The sequence below is a fragment of the Podarcis vaucheri genome (assembly GCF_965113315.1).
Source record: "Podarcis vaucheri genome assembly, chromosome: 12".
NCBI classification, from domain to species: domain Eukaryota; kingdom Metazoa; phylum Chordata; class Lepidosauria; order Squamata; family Lacertidae; genus Podarcis; species Podarcis vaucheri.
Window position 1 is genome coordinate 9,220,772 of NC_138750.1, and position 20,741 is coordinate 9,241,512.

The 20,741-nt window shown below is 40.4% G+C and overlaps 1 protein-coding gene across 1 annotated transcript in view; it reads left to right on the forward strand.

Moving 5' to 3' along the window:
• DPY19L1 (dpy-19 like C-mannosyltransferase 1) overlaps nt 1–19,536 on the forward strand; it is a 41,275-nt gene extending 21,739 nt beyond the window's left edge. Inside the window, exons 12-23 of the mRNA XM_082192799.1 lie at nt 1,428–1,514; nt 2,560–2,625; nt 5,075–5,155; nt 6,657–6,758; nt 7,190–7,261; nt 8,835–8,875; nt 9,431–9,458; nt 10,790–10,909; nt 11,520–11,694; nt 12,177–12,276; nt 15,150–15,275; nt 17,386–19,536. Coding sequence (XP_082048925.1) covers nt 1,428–1,514; nt 2,560–2,625; nt 5,075–5,155; nt 6,657–6,758; nt 7,190–7,261; nt 8,835–8,875; nt 9,431–9,458; nt 10,790–10,909; nt 11,520–11,694; nt 12,177–12,276; nt 15,150–15,275; nt 17,386–17,542 — 1,155 coding nt within the window. The 3' untranslated portion in view covers nt 17,543–19,536. The remainder of the gene's footprint in view (nt 1–1,427; nt 1,515–2,559; nt 2,626–5,074; nt 5,156–6,656; nt 6,759–7,189; nt 7,262–8,834; nt 8,876–9,430; nt 9,459–10,789; nt 10,910–11,519; nt 11,695–12,176; nt 12,277–15,149; nt 15,276–17,385) is intronic.
• Nucleotides 19,537–20,741: the final 1,205 nt, after the last annotated feature.

Here is a 20,741-nt window from a genome sequence, read left to right on the forward strand (position 1 = left end):
CATCCAGTTAGACATTTACATGTGCAGGTCCTAGTTTGTGTTAAAGGTTCTGTATGCTTTGATGGGAGAGTGAACCGCCCTGAGACCCCCAGGTATAGAGCGGTATATAAATTCAGTTAAAACAAAGAATGTGCAAGCTTGATGATCACTCCTATATCCCACCAAATATACAGAATATGTGCTAAGATTCATTGTGAACCTGACTCAAGAGATGACTTTGCACTATGAAGGGTAAGGAAGACGGAAAATGATAAATGATGTGAATTTTCCAAATAATAATAATAATAATAATAATAATAATAATAATAATAATAATAAATTTTATTTATATCCCGCCCTCCCCAGCCGAAGCCGGGCTCAGGGCGGCTAACAACAATAAAACAGTACAAAAATACATTGTAGCTTTCTGAAAAATTCAAGAGTTACAGCCCTAAGGGTAACACTTTTATAAGGACAAACAAATGTCACACATTAGAGAACAGACATGTTGAGTTCCCTAGGACACTTCTTCATACTGGGTATTCAGCCAGGTCTGTGTAATACCTTCCTGCACACTTGTATAAAGATATTTTAAATTGCAGACTTTAGACATCTTCATTTTTTTTAGCATGGGGAAAGGGGGGCACTTTCAGGTTCATCAAGGACTGGGGGCCTGTCCCCAACATCACATGATGCTCTAGCCCTGCCCCAAGATCACTGCACTCAGCCTTTTCTTCCGCTGCTGGTGGTGGTAATTTTGCTTGCTATCCAGCCTAAAGAGTTCAAGAGAACTTGAGCAGTTACTTGTGCTATACTGTATTGTGGCAATTTAGTTGGCCTGAATACATGTATTACTTCCATTCCCCCCCTTAATGGACAAGCAAGGCTATCTACAAATTTTCTGGAAAATAATAATTCTGAATGTCATGATACAAAAAGAGGCCAAATTCTTTATTAAAAAAGAAATATAAAAGTTTATATTTGTAAGTTTTTCATAAGGGGGGGTTGTAGACAAAAAATGAAAGTGTGTATTTGCTTTTTTGCTTATTTCAGCTTAAGTCCTTTTAAAATGAATGAGACGTCTGAGTAGACATGTATAGACTTATATTGCATATCTGCAGCATGTAACAGCTTAACACTAGATTCTTTTTATTTATTTTCTGACATGTTAGTTTAGTATTAAAATAAGTATGGAGCTGTGGGTAGTACATAAGAGCAATATATTGTCATATTTTGCATATTCTGAGAGATTCTTGTAAAAGTTGTTTTAGGAAGCTACGTTACTGTGATAAGAAATATTTACAATGAAATAAAGCTGTTTCAAGATAGCGCCTTTTGTGTTTGAAGATTTAATAAAACTTAATGTTTTCATAGACACTGCATCTGTCACATCCATTATTAGCTTAAAGATTGCATTAAAATATGTTCAAATGTTTATATCCCTTTAGGCATCACTTGGAGTATGTTTTGTCCTTATGTTTGGAAACTCTATGTTGCTGACATCATATTATGCTGCCTTTTTGGTAATTAGTTGGGTAAGTTAGTTAAGGAATACTCAAGAATCCTTTGTCGTACTATACTGAGTTACTGCCATAATTTACAAGTTTGCCTGAACAAAACACTTCATATGGGCTCTGACGGGGGGTGGGGTGGAGAGAGACTGGTTCTATATTTGGAGACAGGAGATTTTACCATTTCAGAAATAAGCTTTATCCAAAAGGATGAAACATTTTGCAGTGAATATATAGAGCCCCTTGTGAGTGTTCCTACTCACTGCGGTTTGGGAACAAATGCTGTTGTCACAATGGATTTGTGTGCCTTGACATTACAGTGAATGGTGAAGAACTCAGGTTTTCAAGAGCACTATAATATGCATCAGAATTCCACCTTCTGGATCAGCTTAATAAACAAGAGGCAAGTCTCATGCTCTGAAAGCAACTTAATCTTAATCAGGCAACTTCTGAGCACCATATGTTTGCAGAAAAAAATAACATTCCCTTTATTTTGTGAGAAGATAAAATAAGTGTGATTATATAACTTTTCATTATTTATGAAAGCCAAAAATAGTGAACTGAATAAAAAGAAATATGCATGTAGTACAGCCTCAAAAAGATAGCAGAATGACACTGTAGGGTGGTCCTTTGACATTCCTGGTTTGTCTTTTTGGATGATTGATTATGTATGTTCTTGGAGAAGTGTACGTATGCTTAGCTCATTACTTGTTTCCATTCTGTCATATGGTTATTGGGTTAACATACTGCAAAATTGGATGTCCGTGGGTCTGCCTAAGTCCGATTATGTGATGTGCAAATAGTTTGTGCCATTGTACAGTAGAATCCTGCATAGCAGACAGCACAATATATGTTTAAAAAGCAGTAACAATGGGTTTCAGTGTTCTATGGAAGTGTAATGCAATAAAACCAATAATTTCAGTGTCTGGTATTAACACTTTTACAATGCTGGTTTTGAGCATTTTCTAACTTCATTTTGACTTATTTATTGTTTCATCCTTCTGGACTCCATTTGAGAGGAGTGTTATATAAATATTGCTGTTTAATGAACTAATTTAATTATTTTCAGGGTATTCTTGAACTGGGTCCTAAATACATCCTGAAAATGTGTAGTAGAAGAGGTATCAGCGTATGGGTAAGGATTGACATTTTGTGTTATAAATATATTACCAGCTATGTTGGTCAGTAGGATGATTTGTAGGTGATAGTTTCCATTCAAAGCCAGGATTGCCACATGTTACTGAAAAGCATCTGGGCCTAGCAGAGAAGGGGCTGGGCTGGGCTGATGGAAGGCTATCCCAAGGCCTTGGGGATCCTTGGCCAGCAGCTGAGTGATTGATAGCTGGTTTGGGGGCTGAATGCGTTTTGTATTTACAGTGGTACCCCGGGTTACATACGCTTCAGGTTACAGACTCCGCTAACTCAGAAATAGTGCTTCAGGTTAAGAACTTTGCTTCAGGATGAGAACAGAAATCGTGCTCCGGCGGCGCGGCAGCAGCAGGAGGCCCCATTAGCTAAAGTGGTGCTTCAGGTTAAGAACAGTTTCAGGTTAAGTACGGACCTCTGGAACGAATTAAGTACTCAACCCGAGGTACCACTGTATTGGGACGCGGGTGGCGCTGTGGGTAAAAGCCTCAGCGCCTAGGACTTGCCGATCGAAAGGTCGGCGGTTCGAATCCCCGCGGCGGGGTGCGCTCCCGTTGTTCGGTCCCAGCGCCTGCCAACCTAGCAGTTCGAAAGCACCCTCGGGTGCAAGTAGATAAATAGGTACCGCTTTATAGCGGGAAGGTAAACGGCGTTTCCGTGTGCTGCGCTGATGCAGGCTCGCCAGAGCAGCTTCATCATGCTGGCCACGTGACCCGGAAGTGTCTCCGGACAGCGCTGGCCCCCGGCCTCTTGAGTGAGATGGGCGCACAACCCCAGAGTCTGTCAAGACTGGCCCGTACGGGCAGGGGTACCTTTACCTTTACCTTTACCACTGTATTAAGGAGAATAATTTATTGGGAGACTGTTGTCCCTTTTAAGCAACTTTTTGGTAAGTTGAATACCTGAACTTTGCGAATGTTGTCAGTTCCTGTTTGATTTGCTAAAGGCTTCTTGAGAGAGAACACTACATGAAATAGATGCATTGTAGATCATTTTGTTTTCTATTACCTCATCTTTATTATTAACAAGTAAGGCCTGAATGAAATGCTGCGCTCTGAGATTGCTTCATGCAGCCATTCACTTCCCTGTTGGCATTACACGACGGCTGGGGTGGGGTGTGTTTGTGTGTGACTTTTGCCTTGAATCCTTGAATCCATCACATATTGTGAACAACCTCTGTAGGTGGGAAGCCAAAGTAGTAAATGAATAGGAGAAGGTCAGAGGACATTATAGCCTCCCGTGCTCTAGATCCTGCACGGTCTAGTATTGCCTGTAACCTCTCCTCGGTTCTAAACCTGTCACCTGTGTGATGCTGGCATCACAGCTCAGTAGTTGTACAGTGCAGGTGACTGGCATTCTGAGGGACTAGTTGGACAGCCCTTTGTGGGCATTGGTTTCCTCCTGACTTCACTCTCCTCTAAACCTCAAGTAACCGTCTCTGGCATCTTGGTGGGCTATGTGCACTTATTTCTTGCTGTTCTCCTGTATTCTTGAGAGGTTGCATGTACAACAGCTAGTTTACTTGTTTAGGGGGAAAGACTGATCCTCTTTTGCAGGTGTTTTTTTCCAAAGTGTTTCGTATACTCCAATATGTTTAATCTTTCCATGCATGCATGGGTATCTCTGTTTTGGCCACAAAGCCATCAGCATAGCCCATCCAAATTCAGCATCAGAGGGAGTGAATATAAAATTTTGCATGAAAGTAGTATAAAAAAACTTCACTTCACTTTCACCAATAGTTTAATTTTAAAAAACTTACCATTTCAGCTCTCACACAACATACCGTATTTTTCGCTCTATAGGATGCACTTTTCCCCCTCCAAAAATGAAGGGGAAATATGTGTGCATCCTATGGAGCGAATGCAGGCTTTCGCTGAAACCTGGAGCGAGAGGGGTCGGTGCGCACCGACCCCTCTCTCTCTCCAGGCTTCACGAAGCTATCCGCAAGCCTTCGGAGCCCGGCGGGAGTTCCCGCCGGGCTCCAAAGGCTTGCGGATTGCAGCCCGGAGCCTGGGGAGCGCAGTGCCAACTCCCACTGCGCTCCCCGGGCTTCAGGCAGCTATCCGCAAGCCTTCAGAGCGCTCCCCCAGCCCGCAAGCTCCGGGAGCGGCGGCAAGGCTGTGCAACCCGGCCCCAGCCCCGCGGCTAAAAGCGAAGCCGTGCACAGCCTCTCCCAGCTGGAGAGGTTGTGCGTGGCTAAAGAGGAAACCAAGACAGCCAGCGGGATTTTTCTTTCTTTATTTCCCCCCCCCATAAAAACTAGATGCGCCCTATGGTCCGGTGCGCCCTATGGAGCGAAAAATATGGTAATAAAAAATTGTAGTTAAGAACAAGAGAAACAGTTGCATAATAATATGTCTTTTAATTAAAGTGCCTCTTGTATTAAATGCTGAGTATTGCTTCTGCTCTTCAGTTGAACCATGCCTTTCATTTTACAGGCCATTGAAGGATTTTCTTGCTTCTTGGGGACAATTACCTTGAAGTTCTTGATGTGCCTAATATTTGGAACAGCTGATGATGTAAGTTTAAAACTTCCTTGTTTCATTTGTTCACTGTCAGAATTCTTCTTGTATGTCTTCTTCATCATATAGGCCCCATCTACACTATACATTTAAAGCAGTAGCACACCACTTTAACCCCCTCCCCAAGAATACTGGGATATGTAGTTTCTTAAGGGTGCTGATAATTGTTTGGAGACCCTATTCCCTTCACAGAGCTACAGTCCTCATGGTGGTTTAAAAATCAGTCTCTCCCTATAGGGGACTCTGAAAATTTATTGACAATTAAGAGTTACAAACTATTGAAAAGAAACATTCATTGCTGAACACTCAGCAAAACTTTCAAGTAGTGTAGTTGTTTGATTCTTTTAATCAAATAAAATCTGTCAGGATGGTAAAGCACTCAGAACCAGACCTTTGGCCAAGGCACAGCCTGACCCCCTCCTTTGGTAATCCTCACAGAACTCTAGCCCAAGGGTTGCCATTAATTCGATTTGAACTGATTTTATAATGAATTGATTATTTTACTGTTGTTAGCCGCTCTGATCCTGGCTTTGGCTGGGGAGGGCGGGATATAAATAATTTATTATTATTATTATTATTATTATTATTATTATTATTATTATTATTAAACAAACACCACCCCAAATTCTCTCTTTCATAGAGCATACATTTCTGAGCACAAATTTTGAATTCTGAACTTTATAGAGTGTAAAAATTACAATCATCTTCTTGATGCACCTTAAGAATTAAACACATATAATCTTCCACTGGATGCATCGCAAATTTCATCTAAGAAAACTGCAACATGTCAGTTATCTGTGGCTTAGTGCAGGGGTTGCCAATGTGGTGCTCATTGATAACATTGTGCCCATGTGTACCTCCTATGACACTTGCAAAAAGTCTTGGTAAATAGTTCCTCAGAATCCCACAATGTGTGAGAGAGGCTGCTTGCTGTCCTCCACAGTTTCTGTTTGCACTGACCTGGTTTCTCCTACATTGAACACGTATCCTTCAACATGCCCACTTTTCATTGGATGCTGGGATTGGACCCAGTCCTGTTCTGAACAGAGGAGAGCTGTGAATATTTATCTCTGAGCAAACACAGCAGTGGATAATATAGGTGCATTTCCCATTACGTATGGAGGCATGCCCACACACTTTTACTATCCCATCTCTCTGCCCTTTTAGATGTGGCAGTCAGTTCGTGTTACACCATGCCCAATAGCAGCCAGTTAGTGATTGGTACCCAAGGGCACTTCTTTAAAATTTCAGATGTGCTCACCCACCCAAAAAGTTGACAGCCCCTCGCCTAGTGTCTACTATATGGTCTACAAGTTGTTTATTCTTAACATGGCAAATTAACTGCTGTTCTTTTTCTCAGACAATTTCCATGATCTTTTATTTGTATTGAACCAATTTTAATGTAGCATAATCCAACGTTTTGTACTTTCCACTCTATTTTTTTTAAATCTCTGAAATAATTCATTTAACAAACATTTTCACTGTAATTTCTTAACAGGCTCATATAAGCAACCTGCTGAAGGCAAAATTTACTGGTTATAGGGATTTTCATACTTCAATGTACACATGTGCTGTGGAGTTTGATTTCATGGAAAAACAGGTAATTAAAAATCAGTGGATGAAGTATGGAACACCTTAGTGTTTATGCGGTTTTTTCTTCCTTAATCAGAAAAATAATGTTTGATTGGAAAGCTATTTTTTTTAACAAATACAACAATTCAGGATGCTTCTATTGCTTAATGAAACTGAGTTAGCAGTTGGTAGAACAAAATATCTGGATAAAGTGTCAGTGTCTTGACTTTATTACAGGCCATAATTTATGTTCATGAACAGTGAAGGTTGAAAGCTTCAGGGAACAAATGGAATCACTGAAAAACATTATTCAGATTAACTGCACAATTTTTCTTGGATAAAATAACTTGGGGAGAGGTTCACTGTGAAAATCTAGAGTAAGAATGTCTTAAAAGAAAATGGTTTTGTAAGAAAAGTTACTGTGCATAAAATTTACCACCCATTGAAACTGTGTTTCAGACTCCAGTAAAGTACATGAAGACACTTCTACTTCCGGTAGTTCTTGTCGTTTTTTCAGTAATTGTTATGAAGGTAAGGTCTTTGCTGTTTTGCATCTGGTTTACATAGTATTCTAAAAGGAGGCAATTAATACTTAAATTTGAGTATGTCTACCATGCATGTATTTGCACATACATACAAAAAGAGCAGAACATGTGACCAAAAACCCAAATCAAAGTACAGTGGTGCCTCGCAAGACGAAATTAATTCGTTCCGCAAGTTCTTTCTTCTTGCGAGTTTTTCGTCTTGCGAAGCACGGTTTCCCATAGGAATGCATTGAAAATCAATTAATGCGTTCCTAGGGAAACCGCTTGCCAGGCTGGCGGTGCGGAGAAGGGCTTTTCTCCGCACCGCAAGCCTTCAGGACAGGTACGGGAACAGAGGGGAAGGGGCGCAGCGCTTCTCCTCTGTTCCCGGGGCTTGCGTGGGAGGAGGGTTTTTCCTCCCCACCGCCAACATTCAGAACAGCATTCTGAATGTTGGCGGTGGGAAGGAAAACCCTCCTCCCACCCCAAGTCTTCAGGACAGCCATCCGATGCCGGGCTGCGGGAGGAGGCGTCCCCCCCCCCGGCATTGGAGCTTCGTTCCGATGTCCGTTGGAGGGAGGAGACGTTTCCCCCCCCCCCCGCTGGACATCGGAGCTTCCTTCCGATGTCCGTTGGAGGGAGGAGACGTTTTCCCCCCCGCCGGACATCGGAGCTTCCTTCCAATGTCCGTTGGAGGGAGGAGACGTTCCCCCCCCCCGCCGGACATCGGAGCTTCGTTCCGATGTCCGTTGGAGGGAGGAGACGTTTCCCCCCCCCCCCGCCGGACATCGGAGCTTCCTTCCGATGTCCGTTGGAGGGAGGAGACGTTCCCCCCCCGCCGGACATCGGAGCTTCGTTCCCATGTCCGTTGGAGGGAGGAGACGTTCCCCCCCCCCCCGCCGGACATCGGAGCTTCGTTCCGATGTCTGTTGGAGGGAGGAGACGTTTCCCCCCCCCCCGCCGGACATCGGAGCTTCGTTCCGATGTCCGGCGGCGGGAGGAGACGTTCCCCCCCCCCGCCGGACATCGGAGCTTCGTTCCGATGTCCGGCGGCGGGAGGAGACGTTCCCCCCCCCCGCCGGACATCGGAGCTTCGTTCCGATGTCCGGCGGCGGGAGGAGGTCCGAGGACAGTGGGGAAGACGCGCTGCGCTTCCCCGCTGTCCCGGAGATTTCCCTATGGGCTTCGTCTTGCGAAGCAAGCCCATAGGGAAATTCGTTTTGCGAAGCGCCTCCAAAACGGAAATCCCTTTCTTCTAGCGGGTTTTCCGTCTTGCGAGGCGTTCGTCTTGCGGGGTACCACTGTATATGAACTTGGATCTGGGCTTTTCATCTACATGTTCTGTTATATACCAGACCTATTTCTGCAGGCATATTTAAAGACATGCATGTTGATTACCAAAAATGAAAATCTAGTCTACATAATCCTGAAGAAGGAATTGCTATTAAAAAGAGCAATTATTCCAAAGTATGTAACTGAAAAATTTTGTCTGTTAACCTTTGGGAAATTGTAATTTTGGCATATGATTAAATCTGCTTTAGAGAAAAGGCTATTTAAAACATGTTCTTGTCTGTTCACAGACATTTCAACATGTTGTGTGTCGCAAGGAATTGTCTGAAAGGTAAATAAATTTTGAAATTAGAATGCAAATCTATTGAATGAATTATTACCTAAAGGACTATATGTAATTGTGCAGCCAAGCTTTGCTCCTATTGTTTACTTCTAGTCTCCAGTTAGTTTCCCCATCACTTTGTGGATGTTTCTTATGCCTTGTGAACATGCCAGTAATCTAGCTGGATTGCAATTAGTGTGCATACAGAGGTCTTGCCACGTCGTCTTCCATGCCCTGTAATTACATTTTTTAAAGCAGTGATCCTACTGAAAATTGGAAATTAAGGAAAGACTTTTACTGCAGTTCAACAAATGCATCAGAGCATCTGTACATATGAGTAGCCCCCAGATTGATAAAAATATAAGTTTACAAAATAAATTTAGTAGTAACAGTTTTATCGTAACTTTGTAATAACTTAAGGGACTTACAAATTAAAAACACTGCAATATTTTTAATTTAGTTTGATTGTAAACAGAGGATGTGTTCTATAAATAACTATTTTTAGCATAAGGCATATTGATTCTATGCAATAAACAAATAACAGTCTTACTGTTCTTTGTTCAGACAGGAGGATAATTTCAATCATGGGGAGGTAAGGATCTCATCCTGCATGAATTATGTTACAACTCTGCTTACTGAGCTCTCCCTTGATAAGTTTAGAAAAGTTACCTTCTGTGGGAAATGGAAGTGCTGATTTAAGAAAAACAATGGAGATAGTGGGAAATGATTGCAGAAGTTTAAATTGGTGGTGCACATCAGGGTTCTTAGAATTGAAATTGCAAACATAGGCCAGTTTCCTTGCTGAGTTGTTTGACGTGGACAAAAACTGCTTGTTTGGTGTGGATTTACATCAAACTGTTCTTTTACATAGGTGTGAAGTGCTAAGTATCAAATGACAGGTTTTAACTTTGCCTCCTATTCCTGCCTCAGAGCTCAGAAATTTACTTTGGGGCAAGGGCAAAGAGTCCAATATCTTAAATCTCCCTGCAGGTTATTTTTTCCTGCCCAGGATTGGAATTGCCAATCTTAAAACCTTCAGTGAAAACGTAACACTGCAGGTGTCAATTCTGAAGGGAAGAAACCCTCCAAGGCCTGCTTTTGGGGGGAAATGATGTGCTATCGGTTTCTGTTGGGGATTCTGGGACGAAGTCACAGTCCCCAGAGGGAAAAGATGCTCTGCAGAGGCATCTAACACCTTCCTGTACTTTGTGGGGCATTTATGGAGCAAGTGAATGTGGTGTTGGTGATTTAAGAATATCAGGATGAGAATGGGCCTGGGAACATGGCTGTGCCCCAATACTTTGCCCCAGTATTGCTTGAATGTTCACAACACCCCTATTGCAATGATTACCGGTACTCAAAGCATATCCACAGTTTACCTTTAATCACATGGGCTGTGTGCACACAGAAGAAATGCATAATATATTGCAATTCCTTTCAGTGTAGGAGGACAGGTCCAGGCAGCAAAGGGGGCATATTCTTCATTAAAGTGAATGAGTAAATCCTTATACTTCTGGAAGTTCCATTTACACATCAGAGTTATCTTCTCTGAAACTCATCAGTATGGGTTATTTGCATCCAAATCATTGTTGGATTAGAGTGGTGGTGTGGGATAAAACTGGAATGAAATGGAATTCAGTTATTTTAATAAATGTACAGAAAAACGCAGCCATTAAAATTGAGCTTCAAACTAGTCTCTTCTATTCCCACGGGGTATTCATCTTTCTAAAATGTTTTGTCTCTTATTCATAGTCTTTCTCTCCCTTGCCCCCCAATGGGTTTAAATGTAAAAATAATGCAGTGCTCCAAGGAGCATCTATATAAAAAGGTAAACCTTCTTTCTTATAGTTAAGAGGTTTATGTTCATAGTTTTGACAGCTCTTTTAATAAGCATTATTTTCTTATGCCTTTGTTTGTTTTCAGATAGTATACCATGCACTGCAGCTTATATTTTTTACTGTTCTTGCTATTTTATTTATGAGACTAAAGCTGTTTCTGACACCTCATATGTGCATCATGGCATCCTTGATATGTTCAAAGCAAGTAAGCTACTGTTTTATTTGTCCGGCTGATGTAGTAATTTACTTAATATGTTTTACAGAGGGGCTGATGTAGCATTTCAGTATGCCAAATGTTTAATATTTTGAATTACTTGATTATAGAATTACAAAAATATATAGTTATTATTAAATACACAATACAGAAAAAACATGCTATCAAAATATTGTGAACTGACAGAAAACATACTGCATATGTACAATATAAAGGATAAGAAATCAATGGAAACTCGTTTTAGTGACAATACCTTTGTCTAATTTTATTTCTCAACATAGATTTGTTCCAGTGGTCAATATTGATATACATACAGAGCATCCATGCCTTAGTCAATAAAATGACACAGCTTAATTATTTTAATTTTGATTGCATTAACATGCAAGGAGATAAACACACTGTGCTACAGTGGATACTTTTAATATTGATATTAGAGTTTATGGTTATTGTTAATTTCAGTGGAAAATGTATCGTGAACTGAGTTGTCATGTTTTTCCGTGTAATTTGTTAAGCTGGTGTTTAGCTGGTGTTTTGAAAAAATGGAAATTTAGAAACTTAAGTTGTATGTAAAGTTAAATGGCTTTTAATTTCTTCATATCAGCTGTTTGGATGGCTGTTTAGCAAAATCCAGCCTGGAACACTTGTTCTTGCGATTTTAGCAATGATGGCATTTGAAGGAGTAGCAAACCTTCAAAGAGAATGGAGCATTGTGGGAGAATTTAGCAACTTGCCCCAGGAGGAACTACTGTTATGGATAAAAGAAAAGACCAAACCAGGTAAAACAAACACTTGACCCCCTGCTTTTTTGTGCTTTGTGCTTTTTTTTTTTTCAGTATCTGCTACAGCATCTATCATAAGGCAAGCAGCAATTTTGTGTCCTGTGTTGAAGAACAGGATTATTCTGCTGTTTCCCCCAGTGTTGTGTTTTATAGTAAGTGACATAAGAATGAAAGGACCAGTCTCTAAGGTTTCTGTCATTGTATTGTTTTATAGTACATTAAGACTTGTATTAAGTAGAGAATTTGAAGTATTATAACTTTAAAATATCAAGAACAATCTAAGAACAATTAGAGTATTGGATGAAATCTGATGTAGTTTTAGTTTTGCCACTAAGAATGATGTCATGCCTGAATGTATTAATATGAATGTACATTTTGAGCTCTGATTTTTAGAAAGTTTAGTCATCATTACTTTATTCTACATTTTTACAATACTTTGCCCAATTGTTTGATTTTTTATTTTCTTTTATATATTACAGATGCTGTTTTTGCGGGTCCAATGCCTACAATGGCAAGTGTAAAATTGTCTGCTCTTCGGCCTATTGTGAACCATCCTCATTATGAAGATGCAGGTTTACGGTAAGATTTAAACTTCAGATTTTAAGGCTAGCGATATTCTGATTTACTCAGCAAGGAAATTGATGTAGCAAGACTTCTAAAAACTTGGGAATAAGCTGTGCCTTTTGCTCCCTGAATTATATGAGCTGGAGCTTTGTGTGCTGGGATACTTGGACTTTTGCAGATTGCATCTAAAATGCTGTTTCCACTTTTGATTAGTGTAATCTTATCTCTTTTTTATGATTCTGTGAGGTTCTACAGGTGCAGCGTGTACCTTTTTTGTTGAAACAAACAATGAAATGGGTCTGGCTTGTGTTATTCAGGTCCTTTGGTTTATTATACTGTATAGAGGTCTCTGGCCTCCTGTGTGCTTTGAATATATTGTTCACAAATCATCATACTCTTGGGTTAAAAAAAACAACTGGTTGTCACTGGGTGCTTTAAATGGGAAGCTGGTGACTGGAGTATGATGCTATAGAGATGGATCAAAGGTGGTGGTGGACCTAGCAACTCTTATTTTGTATTGTTTGGGAGGAAAGATTAAAATACAGGGTTGGATGAGTTTGAAATTAGCTGGGTAGTTTCAAATAAACATGTTAATTGATTTAATATAGCATTATGTTGTATTGCTTTTTAATTGATTAAAATAGGATGAATAAAATATAGTTATTGGCTTTAGACAAGCTTTGCTGTAGAGAGAGATGAGTAAGTCGGCGATAAATTTGTTTCCTTCAGGCATGCAAGCTCACTAATCCTGTGGTTTCTTCTGGCTTAAAATAAAGAGTGTGGGTTGCTATTGTATCAACAAGCTGGAGAGCAGGCAGCAGCAAAGGGCAAACTCCTCTAAAAGAAAACAAGGCCTGCCAAAAGACTGCAAAATATTCGCATTCCTCCCAAGGAGGAGAGTCCTTTCAGTTTTGTGGTTCTGCCTTTGATTTCAAAGCAGTATCTCCTTGCTATTAAAGAGATCCTACTTGGCAATAGAACTCTTCCCCCCCCCCCCCGCTTTTTCTTCAGCCTTTTTTGTTCTCCCTAATGCTTCTAGGAGGGACGCAGGTGGCGCTGTGGGTTAAACCACAGAGCCTAGAACTTGCCGATCAGAAGGTCGGCAGTTTGAATCCCCGCAACGGGGTGAGCTCCCGTTGTGCTGCTCTGGTTTGCCAGAAGCGACTTAGTCATGCTGGCCACATGACCCGGAAGCTGTATGCCAGCTCCCTTGGCCAATAAAGCAAGATGAGCGCTGCAACCCCAGAGTAAGTCACGACTGGACCTAATGGTCAGCGGTCCCTTTACCTAATGCTTCGAAACAGATGGGAGAGGGAAGCATAGTGAGGGAGGGTCTAGTTCTGTTCACCTCAAGAAGCCAAATGTACAGAGGGGCTGATATCACTCTCCCCAGAGCGCATCACAAAGATCAAGGTGGTGACCAGGACTTTGATGTTGTCCAGCAAAGGTTCTTGCCCTATGTATTTCAGCAGCCCAAATGACACTTTGGGGCAATCACTGCTCCCACCAGTTCCTGTGTCCACTTTCCTCCTTTCAGAGTTCTCCAGTAGCTTTGTCAAGCCATGTGATGGTAGACCAAGGACTCCAATCCGCAAGAGGGACTCCCTTTAGAGATGCACCAAGAACAATGGTAACCTCGGGTCTGCGGCACTGAGGTGGCCATGGCTCAGTTAGATACCAATGGTACTTTCCCTGCTCCATTAGAATCAACAGTTGTGGAAACAGACAAAGCCCCTTTAGCTTTTCTTCCTAAGAGGTGGAACTAGACACTGACACAGACTGCAGCTCTATGTAAGTCTTAGTCTGTGTTAAAGCAACACCATTCAAGCCTGCTCATGTGATTCTTCACCCTGAGCTTCACACAGATCTGCCCAGTGTGCGCTTCCTGTTTTGCTTGGATTTTGCCTGATCTGAGCTTGACCTTCGCCTTAGTCCCTTTGGCAGAACACAAACTCAAAAAGCAATGCCTCTCCCCACTCAGGATCTCATTTGACTGAAACATGGAAAATGCATCTCTGTCACAAAATATTTAAGTAACTGAGTGAATATCCATGCTCTCTTGCCTGCTTACTATAATGGAAGTTCATGGAAAGTCCATCTCCCCAACCTCAGTTAGCAATCAGGAGGGCAACACCATATATTCCAAGGTGGGACAAACACCTGCTTAAAATACCAGCTGGAAAACCCTCCTGTTGAAGAATGCATCCCTAGAAGCAAACACATTGACATACAATGTTAGGCCTATGTGTGTTTTCTTAGTCATCGTTGTTGAGCCAAAAGTCTGCCCGTTTTGCACCCAGGGTTGGAGCTGTGGTACTGGGTTTTTTCCTACTAAAGTCGAGTTCTGAACCTGAGAGAGCTCTTCTTCCTGGTAACCAGCACCAGGTTTTTGCTTGGCACTGCCTTCTGCCACAGGAGGAGTTAACCCTTTGCTGTTCCCTGTCCCTTGCCTCTTGACTAAAAATAAAACTCATGGTAAGTGAGGCTTTTCACTTTCTGTTCTGACACTTCAGGAAGTAACCACCTACCTTCCATTTGGGGTTAGGATTTGTGCTCCAGAAATTATTTCATATTTGTTTCTGATTTGCTGGCAAATGTTAACTAAATCAGGTATTAGCTACCAGTATGTGCTTTTTCCATTTCCTTGAGTCCTTATCTTACTAGTTTGGCTTATCCTCCTGTGTATTTTACCACAAATATATATGTCAGACATCTCATGAAGTATGTTATTAACTATATTTAAAAAATACACCAGAGTAAATTAGCTCTCTCCACAATACCGCAAACATTCTTTTCCACTTTACTTCAGTGATGAACTGGGTATTGTATGCTCAAGGTTTTTTTTTACTTGGTTACTTGGTATATTTGTAGCTTTCTCTTCCTCCTAGGGCAAGAACGAAAACAGTTTATTCCATGTATAGCCGGAAACCAGCAAAAGAAGTTAAAAGGGAATTGCTGAAGTTGGGAGTAAATTACTACATTTTAGAAGATTCTTGGTGCCTGAGGAGATCTAAGTAAGTAATCAGTATGTAAGTTTACCTTGATCATTTCCTACCAGTGATCAAGGGGTTCGGGTGCTTTCTTTGCACCGGTTGGCTAAGAGAAAGTGCAAGTGCAGAACTTTGGGACTTTTCTGTGACGTCTTGTCATACTGAGGTGATTTGGGAATTTGGCCACTCACCTTCTATAAACCCTGAGACATTGGTCAACTCTTATTGGTGGTGTCCACCTTTAGTTTTTGGAATTTGGGCAGTTGGTGCTAATGGTTGAAAGTGATCTTCAAAGCAATCCTTAAAATTAGAATTTTGCTTTTGTAGCCGCTGTGTCAGATACAATATGATATTCTGCTTTTTGTTGCTTCTTATGTTCTGAATATTAATAAGATCTACTTGGATCTCTAAGGATTTTCTTAAGTTCGTATGTGCATCATTGTGGAACTTTGGAACCTGAGTTTTTGAGGACCCTTAGTAAGGATTGGTCATTGACAGGGACAGCCAATGTGGTCATGCCTGCCCCCTCCTCCTGGTTTTGTTGGGAATACAGCTCCTGTCTTCCCTGACTTTTGCTGACTGGAGCTAATGGGGATGTGAGCCAAAAACACATTGAGGGCACTACGTTGGCTACCCCTGTCTTGGATAGAGCTGTGTGTGCTTTAAATCCTCCTCCTCATCCCTCGAGTCGTTTTATATTGTGACTGCAGACAGATTCTGAATGAAGCTACTTGAGCAGCACTGTCATTGTAAAGTTTCTTGGCAAGGATGCCAATTTTCATAGCATTTTGCTCTAGATTCCACTGCATTGTTTAAATGTTGGTGTGGATTTTTTTTATTTTGTTAAAATCATTTTTATTAAGTTTACTATTTTAACAATCCAGTCAAATCACATTAAATGTTCCAAATTATACAGATACATATCAAATAGTCCAAATATTCTGCCTGAATTATAATTATTTTGTTGGGACTTCCCATGCTTCAAGTTCGGTTGGGGCTCTGATCATCTCATATCTCCTCTGCCTTGTATAGTCTTTCCAATAGTTCCTTTAAATCTTCCTGTTGTTAACCTTCCTTCTTTCATGGCCTCTGAGTTGTTTCCACAAGCGAGTTGAAATAAGCAATGATGTGTTTCTGTGTGGATTTTATGTGTATGACTCTCCGCTCTTGTTGCAGTATGTCTTACACGCTGGTGTTTGTGCCAAATCAATCCAAAAGTCATTTCGCTGCCGGCAGACGTCATCTTCTCTCAGTTCCGATGAAATCAAATCTAGGCGTTTGCGCATTAATTTTCCCAGACTGGTTGCATCAAACATTAGCCTTTCCAGGGGAGATTTACCAAATCAGACTCAAAATACAGATAATGACATATTAAGAGCTCACCTCTCCCTATGACTATTTATAACTCTGTAGCTCAGTCTTATTCCATCATGGCAGGTTTCCAAATTAAAAAGTGTGCCATGTCTCCTTCAACATTCTAGGAACCCATCCTGTTGGTGTGGATTTTAATACAGAGGTACCTCGGGTTACAGACGCTTCAGGTTACAGACTCCACTAACCCAGAAATAGTACCTTGGGTTAAGAACTTTGCTTCAGGATGAGAACAGAAATCGTGCGGTGGCAGTGGGAAGCCCCATTAGCTAAAGTGGTACCTCGAGTTAAGAACAGTTTCAGGTTAAGAATGGACCTCCGGAACGAATTAAATTCTTAACCCAAGGTACCACTGTAGTCTGGATCCTAAGAAAGGTTGTGGATGAAAAGTTTCCTATCACCCCCTCTCCCCAGCAGGAATCTGCACACTTGATAAAGCCTCTCCTGAGGGTCGGGACCCTGCCTAAGCTGTGTAAAATGGTGTCCAATTTTGGCCTAGATCCTAAATTGACTAGTTCACGGAATGAAAGTTTCCTAGTTGCATCCCACATTGTTCAGGAGGGACCCCAACCCTTAGGAGAGGCTTTAGAGGAGGGATAGTGGGGTTTTAGGATTAAAGTGATTTAGTAAGTCGAAAAGTGTCATGGGGGAAAGTATCAGCTTTGTTGTCAGTAAAATAATTACACTTGATCAGTGTTGTTCTTCCGCCATTCACTCAAATGATGTGTGTCCTGTTTGCTAACAGTATTTAACTCCTTTTTAGGCCTGGCTGCAGCATGCCAGAAATCTGGGATATAGAAGATACTGCCAATGCTGGAAAAGTTCCCTTATGTACCCTCATGAGCATGGATTCCAGGCCATACTTCAGAACAGTGTTCAACAACAATATATACAAAGTTCTAGAAGTCACCCGGGAATGACTCTTCCGTGCAACGCATTTTCTGACAGTATATGTATTTTTAAACTGGCAACTAAGTAAAAGAGAGCTCTCAATTCAGAGTCCATTAAAACCAACAGGACTTTTGACATTCATTTTAATGGATAGACATAGGCTGCGTTCCAGAGAATTCTATGCTCAGGAAGTTCCTTTGTCAGTTGTAGCAACCAAAGCTTCGTGCCTACATAGGCTCTATCCCTTTTTCATATTTTAAACCGTGTAGCTGCATATAGGGCTACTTCATTGGATCAGCCTTAAATGGTGAGTCCAGTTATATTTATTTGGAAGGACATTCCATTGATGTAAATGATAACGGCTTCTGAATAAATATGTTCAGAATTGGAAGCGCTAGGGTGCCAGGAGTACAGTATACTGCAGGGAATACTAGACCTTTACAATGAGGACATTTTTAAAATATTCTCAGTCATAGACTTGGGTCAGTTCTTTAAAATTTGCTATGCAAATGTTTATGTGTTCAAACATTTTTAAATAAATACTGATCCAAAGCAAGTGAGCAAAAATGGCTGTGGAAAAGTATGCCAGGTTTCAAAATCAGTGAAATTGCAGAGGCAGATGATCTTTCCTAGTATAGTCAGTGCATCTTTCAACCCGAAGTAGCTAGGAAGGCGCAGCATTCCATACACAGTCGCCACATTATATTGCTAACCCCATTCCCCCAGCATGCATCTCATATTGCACCTTTTATGAATATGTATATTTTTTGTGAAGGAATTGGATAGTTTCCACTATCTCATTTATGTGCAAGTGGCTGTTTTTATGAAAACCGATGAAAAATCCCCAATGTTTTAGGTCATTTTAGAGCTAGGTAATATATTTTAAGTTTTTGTTCTACATGGAAATTATTCTGAATAACTTTGAATTTCATATTTTAGATGGCAAGTGTGCACAATCCACAATCTTCAGCCTTCTTTTTAAAGTAGTTGCTAAAATCAGACCAATGAAACTAATTTTAGTAAGCAGTATTTTTGCTACCAACTGTTGAAATGGTTTATCACCAAAGTAGACAAAACTTAACAAATTTTGCACATATGAAATATTAACAAGGAAAAAGTTTTCAGGGTTTAGAAAAATCTTTTTATGCTTTGGCCTTAATTTAGTAATAGAACATATTTTGCCTACCTTGTAGAAAGAGAGTCTAAATTGATACGAAATAACATTCCCTGAGAAACAAAATATAACCACTAGAGCAATGTAAAATAAATGGAAATAAACTCATTTCAAATTTTGTGGCTCTTTTATACATCTTAGAATAGTTAATTTATGTAAAAGTAAAACTAATAGTTTGGCAAATATTAAATAAACTACAACAGTATTTTTGCCATTTTTTAAAAAAACTGCCACGTATTTTGATTTCTGCTTTTAGTGAGATTCTGATGATGATGCACAGCTCCACTTCAGGCAGGAATTCACTTTTTTCATTGGTAGAGCAAGATTGTCATATGCGAGAGGTGGGGGAACACTCTGCCAAAAAGGCAATATGAATTCTGTTTATGCAACAGCTACTAAAAAACATTGCAAATCATCTAGATAAGGAACCATCTGGAAAACTGTTTGTTCAGCTCTCTGTTGAAATTTAACTTCTGTACTGCAGGCACAGCTTTGTCTGTGACTTAAATGTAGTAAATTCTGCAGCAAGAAGCATAATTTATTACATAGACTATTAAAGCGGATTTCAAGATAGTGATATAAGAGGGATTAGCCATATTTTGGTTGTGTCTCACATTGATTAAAATGAGGAGAGCTAAAGAAACGGTTTTAATTGTTTTTTTTAAAAAAAACAACAACCTCATTTTGTTTCCTATTTCTTAAGACAACCACTAATGAGGATTGGGCTGTGGAAAATTAACATTCAAGAAGATGTCTTTTGTAATTATATTACAGCACAAAAATACTGTATTTTTATGCATTTTATGCCAATTGTTGATGTTCGTGGTTAAAATAAAAGCTTTGTTCATATTTGTGCTTCTGTGTAATAATTTCTGGAAAACTTTATTGTTGAAACTTTTGGTCAGCAAGTATTTATAAAATGGCATCAGTTAGCCTTAAGTTTCTTTTTAAAAGCTGCAATTCCACCATTGTTTTTAGGCATCAATTTATAAATCAAATATCCATAAATAAATATTCAGTACTATAAGAATGTTATTGGGTGTAACCAGACCATGCCTGCAAGTGTCTTGGAAGGTGACTACCACATATTAAACTAAAAGTGACAGGACCCTCGTCGCCTTTTCACCAGAAGTCCCACCTTTTGATATGAAGTAGTGTAAAGTTTATATTGCTTTTTTTTTTTTTAGGGTATTGCGTTTTGGTATCCCCAAACTGATGGAAGAGGTTTTGAGTCCCTCTAAAGAATGGTGTGATTCCAAGAGCATCCTGATAACAGAAAAGTTTGTTTGGGGACCGATCCTCCCCTTTATCCCTGATGCTAAGACAGATGTTTTGGGTCAGAATGAATATGTTTGGACACAGAATAAAAAAAAGGTTCTCTGTGGGTTCTTCCAGCTTCAAAATGACTCAAGCCATCAGCCATTTCCTGCCCCTTCTCAATACTGCTTTTTATTTCCTCCAAGCCAGCGAGAACAGACTTACAGTTGGTTTTCTGGCAACAAAGGAGACTGGCTGTGATATACTTGGTTTGATGTGATGGCAGGGACAGAGTGGGTGGATTGAGAACAGGGGCAAAGGTGACGTTTTGAATTAGCATTCCATTTGCTGACTTGCTAACCTATTCAGTTCCACCATGAAGCTCAGTTCCCCTGCATCACAGCTAAAGAACACCATGTGAATCTCATAATGTTCACGTACCACCATCCCAACATTCACTCACCTGAAACTGGCTGTGTTTAAAGTCTGGGGCTGAGGAAAATGTCAATCAGTCCATTATATAGTTGTATCTGAAATTTCATGCATATCAGTTAATATCTTGACGCTGCTCTACTGAATTGAAATTTGAGCCTTCACAACATAGGAACATAGCCAAGTAAACAACTATTTTTGTGGAGGAGTGTCAAGACATTAACTGATATGCATGAAATTTCAGATATAGCGATATAATCCCTAGTGTAGTAAGATAAGACCTTGTATACACTGTCTACACTGCTTAGTTGGTGATGCTTGGCTACTGAAGGAATTTGCAACACTTGTAGTATAATATCAAATTA